At 32.5% G+C, this 15,091-nt stretch overlaps 2 protein-coding genes across 7 annotated transcripts in view; one reads left to right on the top strand and one right to left on the bottom strand.

Annotated features, from left to right (window-relative positions):
* Positions 1 to 4,032, bottom strand: part of LOC134268771 (uncharacterized) — a 209,676-nt gene extending 205,644 nt beyond the window's left edge. Inside the window, exons 1-3 of one of the 3 annotated variants that reach the window (XR_009992434.1) lie at positions 3,873 to 4,032; positions 2,061 to 2,238; positions 287 to 1,925 (exon numbers count right to left, since the gene is read on the bottom strand). Coding sequence is in view for 2 of the 3 variants with exons in the window: in XM_062751014.1 (XP_062606998.1) it covers positions 634 to 1,925; positions 2,061 to 2,229 (1,461 nt within the window). In the remaining variant the exon portion in view is untranslated. Of the gene's footprint in view, positions 1 to 252; positions 1,926 to 2,060; positions 2,239 to 3,070; positions 3,136 to 3,872 lie in introns of those variants that run through there. The other 2 variants (XM_062751014.1, XM_062751015.1) reach the window with 2 other exon arrangements.
* On the top strand, positions 3,251 to 7,639 carry LOC134268772 (ciliogenesis and planar polarity effector 2-like). Of its 4 annotated transcripts, none has more exons than XM_062751017.1 (6): positions 3,251 to 3,342; positions 5,153 to 5,296; positions 6,173 to 6,325; positions 6,660 to 6,784; positions 6,910 to 7,046; positions 7,339 to 7,639. In XM_062751017.1, the coding sequence occupies exons 2-6, from the start codon at positions 5,188 to 5,190 to the stop codon at positions 7,568 to 7,570; spliced, it is 756 nt and encodes a 251-aa protein (XP_062607001.1). In that variant the 5' UTR covers positions 3,251 to 3,342; positions 5,153 to 5,187; the 3' UTR covers positions 7,571 to 7,639. The 4 variants fall into 4 exon arrangements, with proteins under 4 accessions (XP_062607001.1, XP_062607003.1, XP_062607000.1 ...); XM_062751019.1 differs by lacking the exon at positions 3,251 to 3,342 and adding an exon at positions 4,115 to 4,148; XM_062751016.1 differs by lacking the exon at positions 3,251 to 3,342 and adding an exon at positions 4,115 to 4,237.
* The last annotated feature ends 7,452 nt before the right edge of the window (positions 7,640 to 15,091 follow it).

Here is a 15,091-nt window from a genome sequence, read left to right as displayed (position 1 = left end):
TGGTGAAGGTCAGTCATTTTAACCTCAAAACTGAATTACATCATCACAGTCATTGATGTTAATCTACCCGTTAGATAACTTTACCAATGATTTGGCTCTTACTGACTTTTAAAAATATCTTAAATGTGTATAAAATTCTATTCTGTTTGGAATGAAAACTGTTCTACACTAAAACTTTATTTGCATTTTCTCAGTCCAGCCAGCAGCAAGCACTGGTCTTAAGCAAAGTAACATGAACAAATTAGTAACAAAATGTATTTATTTTAACACTTTGTACAGATAAAACCCCAAAGGGACTGAGTAGAAATAGATATCCTACAATTTGGGATACTGAGGGTAAAAAACATACAGAAAATGTTATAGGGACTTGCATATCACTTTGATTTATCCACGGTATTTGGGATATAACTGTTTGAGATACCATTAAAGTTTAATTGTATATGAAATCAGAGATTATTTCTCTAATTGATATATGCAGATCTTTCAATACTGAGGTATTTATGAATTCTATTATGCAAAAAATAAGGTAACCATATGTACAACTCACTACAAGTATATCAGTATTTGTTTATACAGTAATAGTGTAGATCATCTAAGATGGCATTTCAAAATTCTTATCACAAAGAAGGCATTTTAAGCGAAAAACATGGTGTGTAGAAAGTTAACTAGAAGGGAGATCCCAGCAAACACTAACATGAATGGAGCCATTACATAGCTAAGCAGGGTGTTTTTGTTCACTCCAAATGATCGTGGTTGGCCATGAATCACCAGGAGATACTGGTCAAACTGTTTGGCAGCAAGTTTGTCGTGAGGAAAAGGATAAGGGGCTCCCAACCGATGGGCAGCCGCCAGACCAGATATGGTTGCGATTTCATGAGTATTGATCAGGGTGTAAGCTCCACAGTACCAGGAGTTCTGCTTCCCTTGTATGTATCTAACGAGGGGAACCACGAAGGCGTAATGATGCCAACTATGGGCAAACTGTCGCCACCATCTCCTCAGCAGGATTTTGTCAGGATTGAGGTCTTTCTCTGTCCAAAACGATCGAAGTTTGTCATTCAGATAAATGGTTTGATAGATTATGCTATGTTTTCCTCTCAGATGGGGTTGATAGTTTGTCAAGTTAAAAGACATCTCTATTTTTTCTGGGTCTTTATCGTCTGTATGAATAAAATACTGGTCAACGTCCTTGTGAAGTTCATAATATTTGTTCATGTAATCTTCGTCCTCATGAGTTATGATCAGATCATTGAAATATCGCACATTTCCTAAGGCCCTTCGCTCCATAAAGGTTGGGTTGTCCAAAACTTTCAAGGCTGTTTCAGCATCACAAGCAAATATGATTTCATCAAAGTCTTCCTTTTTACCAGTGTGATCTGTAACGAAGACTTTTCCAGGGCACCTGCTTACTTTCTCCACACTTCTGTTGCCATGGAACTTCACACCACAATTGTCCATTATGGTTTTGTACATGTCTTCAAGTTTAGGAAAGGCAAACATTTCTGGTGTTTGACTTAGAAGTCTCTTGGAATCATAGTCAAACAGCCTAAGATCATCATCAAGGAAGACTCGGGCCATTATAGCTGAGGAGACAAAGGGAGTCTGATTCCCAGTTCCAAAAAACAGAGCTGTCAGGGGGAAAACCATGTAATTGCAAAAGTCCTCAGAAAAGCCGTACCATTTCAGAACTTTGGCAATAGGGAGGAAAATAAAAATGGCCTCGAACTTGTTGATAATTTTGAGAACTTTCTCAAATCTTGCAATATCATCCTTCAGTTTTTCAGTTAATTCGGATGGAGCATAGTTGGTCCAGGCAGTTTTTCCCTTGCCAAAAGAAACTGTCAGTTTCACAGGGCTTACTTCAAGATTGAACTCCTTCATTATATTCAAGAGATTTCTGTATGTGGGACAGCCTCCTTGAACTCCTTTGAAAAATTAAAGAAAAAGAATTTAAACTGAGGATCCTATTAAGAACTTTAAATCAATTTATATACTCTTCATAAATTTTGCCCATATGAACAAGAGTGTCACAATTCAAGGGTCATAACTTTGTGACTCACCATCATTGATAATTACTCCCCCCTTGATTTCGGAGGAGGTGGCTACTCCTCCTGGCACGCTGGATTTCTCCCAGACCTGGACCTCAAACTTCTCAGGACAACGTGACAGACTGTAGGCAGCGGCTGTTCCTGCAGCCCCTGATCCAATGATTAATACTTTCTTCGGCATCTTTTTTTTCTGTAACAGTTTTAAGTATCTATCAATAACAGTCTACTTGCAAATATATGCTCTGGCAATTTTACATCAAAGAGTCATTTAACAATATATTAAATAGTCAAATAAATATAAAACAATTAATTGGACTAACACAATAATGTTATAATTACTATAATACTTCAATGTATCATTTAGAATTTGGGTCTTAAAATTTCATTCATTTACATGAAATACTTTTTAAACATTAAGATAAAATTACTATACATATCATTGGTCTGTGCACAGGAGTTCGCATATCTATCAATTATACCGAAATTTTCATTAAATAAAAAAAACGTAATACGTATAATAATTACACAAGGAGTGCAACGCATTTTAGGTCACCTGGGTGTTATTATTATAGGTATTACGTATTTTTTTTATTTATCGAAAATTTCGGCAAAATTGATAGGTATGCGAACTCCTGTGGTCTGTGTATTGTCGCACATGAAAATTGTATCGGCATTGCTGACATTACATGTATTACTTTTCAACTTTCATTTTTTAACAGTTCATTCTCAAATGCTTTTATAATCTAGCTAGCTCTCATACACATGTTTCTTTTCAATAATTTGCTGTCATTTTGGTTACTGTGTAAAATATCTTGCTTTTAGTTGAAGTCAGATTCAACATGTACATGATCACTACATGTTCATGATGTATATGTATTCCATTAATTATATATCATGCCTAGCTTGGCTAATAGGTCCATAATAATAACTTACATCAGAGACATAAATATTATTTTAACGTTGTTTATAAGTGTCCTGCTAACTGCACAATACATGCAATATGTAAATCTAAATGTACTCACCTCAGCTCTTACTGGTCAAACAGCTGTAACCACACCTTTGTCAAAGATCATGTTAATATTTCAACATATAACTACTATATTGAACTCGCATTAACTTATGAAACCAATCTTTTATTATTATTTACCGGCTGTTGCGTAACATAAAGGGTCACATGTTACTCCATGTGATCCGCTGCTTGTATACAACATCCTGGCATTTTCAATATGGACGCGCCCTGTACATTTATTGCCAAAATATCATCTTTGTGTTTTAAGGGATAATTATATCACTTGTAATTTAGTTTTTATCATAACATATTTACTATATTGCCTGATAATAATGACTGATATGAAATGAACTTATGAATTCCTTTGTAAACAGGTACCTAGTATTTGACTTCATTTGCTAAGGTCTGTGACCATCTTACATATAAAACAAGGCAGTGTCTATATGCACGACCGTCGTGCACCCACTTTTTCAACGGCTATTCGCACGACCGTCGTGTACATAATTTTTCAGTGACTATTTGCACGACCGTCGTGTATATAACTTTTCAGTGACTATTTGCACGACCGTTATTTATTCATATCATCACTTATTATGGTATTCGTTTTTTCGTCCCCAGTTAAGTTCGGCACGCAGTAATTAAAGCCTAAAAAGATAAGAGAAAGTTTTTTTCCAATGAATTAAGGCTGGTGATTACGATATGATTTAGTTTCAATAATAATAACTTACATCAGAGACATAAATATTATTTTAACGTTGTTTATGTGTCCTGTTAACTGCACAATACATGCAATATGTAAATCTAAATGTACTCACCTCAGCTCTTACTGGTCAAACAGCTGTAACCACACCTTTGTCAAAGAATCATGTTAATATTTCAACAAGAAAACTGACTGAGCGGCGATTGAACTCGCATTAACTTATGAAACCAATCTTTTATTATTATTTACCGGCTGTTGCGTAACATAAAGGGTCACATGTTACTCCATGTGATCCGCTGCTTGTATACAACATCCTGGCATTTTCAATATGGACGCGCCCTGTACATTTATTGCCAACATCTTTGTGTTTTAAGGGATAATTATATCACTTGTAATTTAGTTTTTATCATAACATATTTACTATATTGCCTGATAATAATGACTGATATGAAATGAACTTATGAATTCCTTTGTAAACAGGTACCTAGTATTTGACTTCATTTGCTAAGGTCTGTGACCATCTTACATAAAACAATCAAATAAAGACTCATTGGTCAGTGGACTTATGAGGGGACTCGATATGGGAATAAGTGGTGTAGAATAATTTATTAAAATGTTGATAAAACCAGAGACATAAATAACATGTCTCGAATAAAACATAGACCCTTGTATGGGTCAGTTGGGGGGGGGGGGATAAAGTTACGAGAGGACAAAGCTGTAGTTTTATTTCCTTTAGATTCCAAATGGCAGTAGAATGTATGGAAGCCCCTCCCATCCTTGGTTTCTATGATCAGTGTGAGACTGCAAGGCTATTCTTAAGTTAATAATGTACTAGTTAATTAAAAAGATGAATTAAAAAAAAAGTATATAGCCCCAAATTCCTCCTGTAAGATAGCTATGTCTCTTTGATCCTCCCTCCTATCATCGTACATACCATTCACCATTCACCACTCCCTTAAACATATAGGATATAAAAACTTAATTATTCTTAAACCATTTCAAGGGAAACACCCACAGACAGTATTTGTTTTGGAAATAGATATAATAATACTATGGGTTAAAAAATTTATTTTTGAAACAAGTGCCTTTGGAAACACTAACATATTATTTGGATTAAATTGGGGGAAATGTTAAGGGTAACTGTGTTTCATTTATAATTGATGGAGTTTTGCCAATAAGCTTGGAGTGGGTATTATTAGCTTTCTAGGTCCAATCAAGGGTACAATGTATATGGGTTTTACCCTGGTTTTTATTCCACACGCATGAGGCCCACAGATCGCAAATCAATCAAATCTACATAGGAAATATGATATTTTTGCACAACCTTGTATATGACACAATATGTTTAATTTTATGCGATGAAATATCCTCCCAGTCATTTTCTTAATGTTTCAGAAAGTCAGTCAGCTACCTGTAGATGCTGAAACACAATGCTTTCCCCAGGATCTCTCCTTAGTCAGGAGTGGTACAGTTCTACTGCAGGGAAAGGAGTCCTAGCATCTCTCACTAAACAGAATCTACTGAAAAGAAAACCATTTGGTAGGACCTCAATATTAAATATAATATTGAAAAAAGTATGTTTTTCTTGTATCACTTGTATATGTTTGAATTAGTACATGTACATCTATTTAAACAAGGAATTTTAACAATCTACATGTTGACATTAAAATTACAAACAGATCTGGATTCTTTTGATCTTAAACTAGTTCTTATGTAAGAGAAACCTATATCCCTCATCTAACAATTGCTATGTCTACCAGGATAAATCATAAATGTGTATCCTCCTACATACTAGGGCTAGGACGATATATCGAGATATCAATATATCGTGATATATGTGAGGACGATACACATATCGATACATGTGAAAAAATATCGAAATATCGCCCAAAAAAATCTGACTTCTGTTTTTCTTTGTTTATTTAACATTTGGGGTTTAATATATAAAATAAATATGTTAAATATAAATATAGATATGAAATAAATAATAATTAACACCATTTGAGTAAAACATTTCTGTTTTACAACATTTAAACAACCATTTTGAATAAATTATTCTCATTTTCATAGAAATAATTTGTTTATTTCAATGTAAAAAAAAGATTTTATAAGCAATTAAACATATCGTGATACATATCGTATCGTGGCTCAAATATCATGATACATATCGATATAGAAAAAGTTGTATCATGCCAGCCCTACTACATACATAAGCTACATTTGATGTACTGGTATATCCTGCACAAATCTTTAAAGTACATGTTCTACTCAATATGTATTTTAGTTGAACATTTACAATTTTGACTAATCCAAGTCTTACATGTATCAAATCAAAGAATGAAGAGTTAACAGTTTTATTGAACATTAACAAACATGTCAGTATGGTTTATTCTTTCTAAACTTCTGTCTTATCAGGTATTTTAGACAAACCTGTCTTACCAGCCAGTGCAGTAACAGATGAGGTGAAGTACAAGATTCTTCTGGTGGGGAAAAGTGGAGTAGGAAAGACTAGCACTATAGCAAAGTTATCAGGGAACCACATTCCTACATCACACAGTGAAACCCCGGGTAAGTTTTGGGTCATTTCATAAATGCAAAGTGGCAAGAAATGCAGTTTTAATTTGAATATTAAAAAAACTTACATCTGATTCGTTAATGTATGAGCACTTTACTTTTGTAATGTGTTAAAATCACAACTTATCTGTAATTTATTGTGAGTACATAAATACTAAGTCATATGTACATGTGCTTTGCAGTACAATGTTTGTGTACACATTGACAGGTCCCAATACCTTGACAGATCCATCAGTTTCTGTATTTATTAATTTAATTACCCCTAAGAGTCACAATTGTCATGGTAAATACATATTTGAACTCAATAGTTTGTTTTTGCATTTGACAGGAATCCAGACCACTACTACTCCATGGCCTGGGATGGTAAAACAACTGAACCGTGTCGTGATGTTTCAGCTGCAGTTCTGGGATGTTGGTGATGGTGCTATGAAGAAGTATGAACACATCAAAACGGTCAGTATGGTTATTTATTGTTACAACTACTACCATATATACGTGATCTTTATCGTAGTAATGTAGAGTGTTGAAGCTCATTCATTTAGAAGCTAAATCTAACAAATGTTTGCTGTTTCTTTCAGACCTGGGAAAATCAGGCAGATTGTGCAATATTTCTCTTCAGCTTTGTGGACAGAGGGAGCTTTGAGGAGATCTCTCAGCATATAACCAGAATGACAAAGCCAAAAAATAACTTTGCCAAACTTGTTATTGGAACAAAGTATCCTTTATGCTTTTATAATTTATCTCAAACCATTTTTCAAACACCACTTTAGTGAATACATGGATAATCTTGATTCCATGGATATGTCAAAAAATTTTCAGTCCCAATGAGTTTGATATGTACATGTATATAAAAGTTCGACTATAGAATGATTCCAAATTATATTTTTTGGGTACATTTACTCATGTATGTGTTTATCTGAGAATTAAGTTTTATAAATGGACTTGCAATTAATATTTCAAATTTTCAGTAACATTTTATTCCTGTTTTTTCCCCTTGACTTGTTCAGATTTGATCAGCATGCACACAGTGAGGTCACTCAAAGGGATATCAGGGACTTTGAACACAACTGGAAAATCCCTGTTCTAAAAATAAGAAATGTTCCTGACACAGAGACTAAGAATGACATGAATGAAGTGTCTCAGATATTGACCACAATAAGTGAACACCTGTGGCATCGTGATATACTGCTGGCAGGGAGAACTGCTTCTTCCAGTGATGGGAAAATTTCATCATGTTAAGAATATGTCAAGAATTTTTTTTTCTTACAGCCATAAATCAAAACCTGTGTGATATATAATTGCGAATATGATGCCATGTTTTATGTCATTGTTGAATACTTGTATATTTTTCTAAAAGATGGAGTTGTTATCTTTTGTTAATGAATATTTATGACATATCCCCCCAACCTTTAAAAAAAGCAGGACATCTTTTTGGATTTAATTTTGAAAGACTTTCCAAAGGTGCAAGTTAATTTTAGTAGAACCCAGGAAACTTTAAGCCATATCTTGACAAACATGATTCCAGACACATTTTGGATACCAGATTTTACTTAATTTTTCCAGGTGATTGAATAGTTTTAAGTTTTGGAAACAAGTCAATGTTCTCAAGTTACTATCAACTCTGTAGTCACCAAATTTGCATATCAGGCCTAAAATAAAAAATGGTGTGTTTGCAGTTGCCCTAACCCACTAAAAATGCACCCGACTCAAACTTTTTTTCAGCCATTATTTGAGAAGAATTTTTTTTTTTGAAGTTTCAAATTTTTAGGATAAACATGTATTATTTTTATGGCGTCGGGCTTGCCCGATTGTCATCTAGCGATCAGTCGGGTTTACGCGACCGCACGTGTTAGTGGATGCATCCGCAATAGAAAATAGCAACAGCTGTAAACCAATTTCTTTTAAAACGTTCACAATGAATAATAGCTTGAATATAAAATTAAATCAATTGTTCTTCAATTAATACTACTTATTTGTTTAATTTTTATGCAAGAAAAACGTTATGGTTGTTGCGGATGAAGTTTCAAATTTTTATGGAAAATAAACACGAATATAACAAGACTATAAAGATTGAATTTCTGAATCTTAGCTGTATTATTTCAATTTATTTTTTTGTTACTGTATTCTGACAATTTGTTTAATCATGCTTATCGTAAGTCGATCGTACTTGTAACATTAGAGTTATGGTTGTAGTTAAGATGCAATCACTATACAACAGAACAACACTCTGACAATGGCAATTAATTAAAATAATTTATGAAACCCTTCATATATCTTCGATTGACTGAAAAGAAATTAGATTGATATAGAGGATGGACATTTCTGACGATGTCTGGTCAATTCGCACCCTGACTATTCGTTAGGACACAAGGCTATCAGGCCCTATACATTTGTGTTAAAACTTTTTTTTTTTTAAATTTTATTATTATATGTTACTGGAATATATTTTGCAGATCTTTTGAAATTGTTTTTCTTGTTCGACGCCATTGAAGCCTTTCAGGCTTTTGATTTATTTTTTTGTTTCTGACAATAAATGACAGAAAATAAGTAGAGCTTTATGTACATTATGTAACCCTATAAAAATCTCTTTGATATGTTATCCAACAAAAATTTAATAAATAAAATATATTTCAAAAAGATTCCGACCTACTTACCGACCCACTCTAAAAAATATAGGTCGGCAACTGCAAACAAAGAATTTTTTAAGCTTGGCCTCAGGATGTACACTATACAGACTGTACTGGATGCTTCATATGACCAATTTTTAGCTCAACTGACAAAGTCGAGATGTGCTTATGCTCCATGCAAGTTTGGTCCAGGTAGAGTTTAACGTTACTTGGAAATGGACCTGCTCCAATAATTTTAACCTGCTCACTATGAAAAATATAGGTCAGATCCAGCATCCAAAGCGAGTCTGGTAGTCAAGTGTCCATCCCTAGATGCATTATCCATGCATGTACATGTGATCGGTCTTTTTAACCATACACAGTGACGTCAGCCCAGTCAAAGGCATTGGTCATACAATAAACCTTTAATACACGATGTCGATCTCTTTTGATTCATTACTACCTAATGTAAATCAACAGTTAAGTCTACATCATTTTCGCACCAAACTTACTCTGTCCATTTGAAACTTTTAAATAGTCTTGAAAAGGTCAAGGAAGGCCCATTTTTTTTATTCCTCGACACATGCAGAATATAGGCTCGGATTTGTGATTATGGATATTAAAAATCATAGGCTTTTTCACCCCCACCCTAACTTCAATATGCCAATAAAGGAATTTATGTGGTTAATATAAGTAATATTCTAAATCACAAAAGGATCCCATCTTGTATTCCACCATATTTCAAATTAAAGATTGATTATCAAAATGAGTGCTTTTATGCACATGTGTTTATAATTAATTTCTTATCATGCATTATCATACATTCATTCATAAAATACCCTACACTGGAAATTTATTAATAATTTAATAGTGTCCAAAACTGATTTTAAATTCTTAATGTTCAAAATAAATTTTCGTTTAAGAAGTAGGGTTTTTAGAAAAATGTCCATATTCATTTACAAAAGGTGGTTTGTAATGTTTGAAAAATCGAGCATTTTATGCACGAGAATAAAAAAAACGCATTGATTTCTCCCATAGTATCAGATGCACATTTATAATGAAATTTGAATGATATAGATATATATATTTTTAAATCTGATACATGTATGAGCATAATTTATCTGTAGTAAGTTTATTTGAAAATGAACAATATGTGCATAAATATTTAACTTATCAATTCAATTCAACTCCATTAAATTTATCATCCAGTCATCTTATTCAATTGTTTATTCCGATAATGTGATATCTTGTTTTAATTATATGAATTAGAATTATTATGATTTCCTTTTAAACACATGATTTACAGTACGGATTCCGGATTTCAAAAGCATTACCAGTACCTTACCTTTACATGACTGTAATATTATTCTTTTTTTCAATCTGTGATACACGGTGTAATAGAACTGACACTTGAACATTTCAAATAAGTAATTATATCATATCAGAGAGATTAAAAATGAATAAATATATTAAAAAAAAAAAGAAATTTAAAAAGATGTCAAATCATTTGCAATAAATTTACAAATTAAATTAATGAAAATGAAAAAAAAAAAATTAAATATTTATAATAATAAATTTGAATTATTAAAAATATGAATTAATTTATTTATGAATATTTATCATTCATCATTTTATAAGAATTAACTTATATGATATATTTTAAACCCTTTTCAAGGGTTCATCTAAAACAGACTATAAGTCACCTGTAATTAATTTCTTTTGTTCTCTCCCTCCCCTTACCTGTACACCATTCCCACCTAGCCAAAACCATTCACCTCTACTTTTTTTTTTTCAGAATTTTGGCTAAGTGAGAAGACACCATTGCTTCCAGACTTTTTAATTACAAAAAACCCTAACTTTTCTATGTTCATTTCCCTTACTTAATAAGCAGCAATATACCTTCATCACCTGCATACGGAGTTCATGTATACATAATATCTCAGTTGATTCGATACGCAAGAGCTTGCTCTACGTTTGAACAATTTCTAAAACGAGGTAAATTATTGACATACAAATTGATGAAACAAGAATATGAACAGTCTCGTTTAAAGTCATCATTTGGTAAATTCTATGGTCGATACAATGACCTTGCCACAGATACAATTTATCTAAAACGTTGTAAATTATATATACAAATTGAATGACGACAAGAATTTTCAACATTTCTCGTTTAAAGATCATTTAGTAACACACGGCGGATACAATGACCTTACCACAGATACAATTTATCATTCCGTTGTAAGTCCATATATACACTGAATTGACGACGGATTTTTCCGTGTTTCCTCTGACTCACACGGCGGGTGTATTGTTTTATGTTTTGATCTTGAATACTGTTCGTTATCTCCATATGTTTCATGCAAAGTTTGTCTGTGTAGGGCTTATAGTTACTTGGTAATGGACCTGCCCCAGTAACTTTAACCTAGTCACTAATCTGGAAAATGTAGGTCAGATCCAGCATCCGAAGCAAGTCTGTAAGTGTCCATCTCTAGATGCATCATCAATGCAAGTTTAGTCCAGGAAGAGCATACAGATACTTGGTAATGGACTTGCTCCAAAAAATTTAACCGGGGCACAGATGCCGGGGGTATTTCATAAGGTCATCTCGACTTCGTGGAGGTGAGCTAAAAATGATGTGATATTTGCCTTACTAAAAGACAACGTTCGTCGAGATGAGCTTCATCATATTTGATAATCTATGTTTTTAGAAAATTCTCAATCATCCATTGCCTGTCTACATTTGACCTACAATTTGCAGATGATTTAAAAAAGAAAAGAAAAGGAATTTGGTGTAGGTCTACTCCCAGATAATTGTAAGTCCAAACCAGACCAAATTCATAATAATATTCCTACAATGTCATTTGTTGTGATATTCTGCAAATATTACTTCTAGTTCTTGATAATACTCATTAAGATGAGAATATTCTTTAGTTACCTATGTGCTTTCTTTTTTATTTTATTTGTATTATTTTTTTTTTGGGGGGGGGGGAGAGTCATCGTGTTGCTGGCATTTTAAAGTACCTGAGTGTCTTTTCAGCTCCAATACTGGTGGTGTATAGTTAGTGCATATATGTCAGAAGTTAGGCCAAAAAACTTTGAAAGTTATGCTATTGGTATACCTTGATACTTTGATTATATTTACTATATGCTTGAAGAAACAAAAAGGTCCCTGAAATTTAAAGGGTTTTTACTTTGAGTTTTCTTCCTCAACGTAGTATGTAAAAATTAACAAATATTGGATAAAAATACATGGATTTAATCTCTCTCTCTCTCTCCCTCTCTCTCTCTTTTCAGCCTTCAAATTGTTAATGGGACCAAAGTCCCACTGTCATATTCACACTGATTTGGAGTGTCTTGTTTTAACAGACACACCGTTGTTTGAGAACCTCACTCCTGTGAGTTGATTTCTCTTATAATGAAGTGTCAGTTTGATTTCTTACCCATTCCGCCTCGTCACCAGCAGTTAATCTCTTATATAAATATTGATATGTGCAAATAAATTTTTTCCTCCCACTTTTGAAATTTGTCTGCAAAAAATTCTTTTCTCCCACTTTTGAAATTTGTCCATTTCAAACAAAAAGATGTACCACTTAAAATGTTTATATATTATCGTATCAATTTCATCCCTCCGTGATGACTTAGGAACTGTCGAGGCGAAAACCAAGTTTTTAATAAGTATTGCAAAGTGCTCAATTAAATATTCTTACCGAAATTGTAAATCTAAATTTGCATATTATTTCAATAGATAGTCTTTTCTGAAAGATGGATGTAAAAAGTTGTCTGTGTTTTCTTATTGTCCATGGTAGGTATGATAATAATAATTTATTGAATAAAATCTCCGTAATAAAACGGTTAATAAATATATTATGGAGAATTTATATCATTATTAACAACAAGAAATTTTTGTTTAAATTACTGTAATTTGATTTTATGTATACCACTACAAAAGAGTCTTATAAATAATAATTAGTCTTCTAACTGGTCTTGTTTATAGGCACATACAAAAAGCATATAATTTTTTTTGTATTTAGTCACAAAAGTTTACATACGCAAGTAAATCATATGGATTTGATAAGAAATCTTGTGACAGTAGATTACAAAAATTACCCCCCCCCTCCTCGATCCAAGCATTTCTACTTAAGCAGAAACTATCGTTGCCATTCTTATATTTAGTTTCTTTTTCTCTTATTTTACAGCTATTCTGTGCGAAAATTCTTCTTATGGAACAACGTAAGTTACAATTAATGTATCGATCATCCATATTTGTAATACTGGTCATAGGCGTTGGAAGCAAATTGAGAGAGTGTGTGTGTGTGGGGGGGGGGGGGGGGGGGGGGCAACAAAAAAAGGTAAATCCCAATTTTCAATGCCTATGTTATGTATATCTTTGCAAAAAAGTGGGGGGCTAATATAAACTTATTAAAGAACATATTTTATTACTTGTTTAATTTGTCTTGTTTTCATGATAGAAAAAGTGTATATAAAATATGCTTTTGAAATTAAAAAAAAAAAAAAAAAGAAACAGTCGGACTTCAAATTTCCTTAATTTTTTTTTTTTTTTTTTTTTTTTTTTTTATTTTCTGCGCGAAGCATTTAATACTTTTAGTACACGGAAGAGGAAAAGTTCGTAAATTTTCGCATTTTGAAATGTTTGAAACAAAAATTAAAATGACAGAAATTAGTCTGATTTTACAAACAATCATGTCGAACGGCGTTTTCTTCAAAACATATTTTATTTGTTTTTTATTTTAAAAAAGTCTATTGCATTTTTATAATTCTCTTCTAGGACTTAGATAACCAAATGTACCTTTATTCTGATAGGTTATTAGATTGATTGTTGTTTTACGTCTCACTTGAGATTTGTTTTGATTTGGTGGGGTAGAGGCCAACAGCCACAACCAAAAACTTGATGTAATAAACCTTATGTATAATATTTTTTGGACAGTGTATATATATATATATATATATATATATATATATATATATATATATATATATATATATATATATATATAATAAAAAACTTTAAAACACTTTTCGAAATATTTCAACCGTATACCGGCCTTCATCAGTCGTGTTTATTGCATAGCAACTCCAATTGCTATGCAATAAACACAACTGATGAAGGCCGGTAACACGGTTGAAATATTTCGAAAAGTGTTTTAAAGTTTTTTATTGTATTGACAAAAAGAGACTTTGGATATATATATATATATATATATATATATATATATATATATATATATATATATATATATATATATATATACAAGAAGGCTATATATATATATATATATATATATATACAAGAAGGCTATATATATATATATATATATATATATATATATATATATATATATATATATATATATATATATATATATATATATATATATATATAGAAGGCTTGTATGAAAATATCAATATAATTCATAAAAAATGTGTTTTGCAGCTTGACATCCGTACCTTTATTTAAGTAGCGGCCTAATCTCAGCGAAATGGGTAGAGACTAAAATTTTAGTCTAATGTCAGACCAAAATTTTAGTCTCTATATCCATCTCGCTGAGATTAGTAGCGGCCAAGCGAGTGTACGAATGTATAATTCTATAATTTTATTTACCAAATTACAATATCCACAAGTAAAATAAACAAGTTGCCAAGATATCAGAAACCTTTTTGAACATGTAGATACGAGGAATCGGTGTTTGAGAAATGCCTGTCCAGCAGTGGAGTGTTCGATTCTCTGACGGACCCTATGGGGAACTCGGTGGATGTGAGTACCTTAGAGGGCTTGGTGTTCGCTGTTACAACAATACTACAAAGCGGGACTATATGCTCGTAAGTCAAACTGGTAAAACTGCTGTGGAGCACTATATTTTTTTTTTTCGTGTGCGGGTGCTCATATAAATTGTCAATTTTGCTTCTACACGCTACTTGAAAGGAAGTATTTTCAACTCTCGCTTCGATCGTTAGGATAAAAGCTTCAGTTATTTTTATTTGAAGATACAAGGATGCATATGTGTCTTGTATTAAAACGGATCTACCTTCCTCCTCATATGCTGTGGATGCCCGGCTCAAAAGTGTCATCAACGTAACCAAGTTCGAATTCGAGATAAACAGCATATGCAGCACAGACATTACAAGTATGAATATT

The sequence above is a fragment of the Saccostrea cucullata genome, unplaced genomic scaffold, assembly GCF_032062105.1.
Source record: "Saccostrea cucullata isolate Sc308-1 unplaced genomic scaffold, CSIRO_AGI_Scuc_v1 ctg772, whole genome shotgun sequence".
Lineage (NCBI taxonomy): Eukaryota > Metazoa > Mollusca > Bivalvia > Ostreida > Ostreidae > Saccostrea > Saccostrea cuccullata.
Note: the sequence above shows the minus strand (reverse complement) of the source record. Positions and strands in the feature narration are given on the sequence as shown.

Excerpts from the sequence above, each read along its gene's own strand:
- LOC134268772 (XM_062751017.1), top strand. The coding sequence starts at position 5,188 with ATGCTTTCCCCAGGATCTCTCCTTAGTCAGGAGTGGTACAGTTCTACT. Across the intron at positions 6,326-6,659 it reads ATCACACAGTGAAACCCCGG|GAATCCAGACCACTACTACT; the intron begins GTAAGTTTTGGG and ends TGCATTTGACAG. Across the intron at positions 6,785-6,909 it reads AGTATGAACACATCAAAACG|ACCTGGGAAAATCAGGCAGA; the intron begins GTCAGTATGGTT and ends TGTTTCTTTCAG.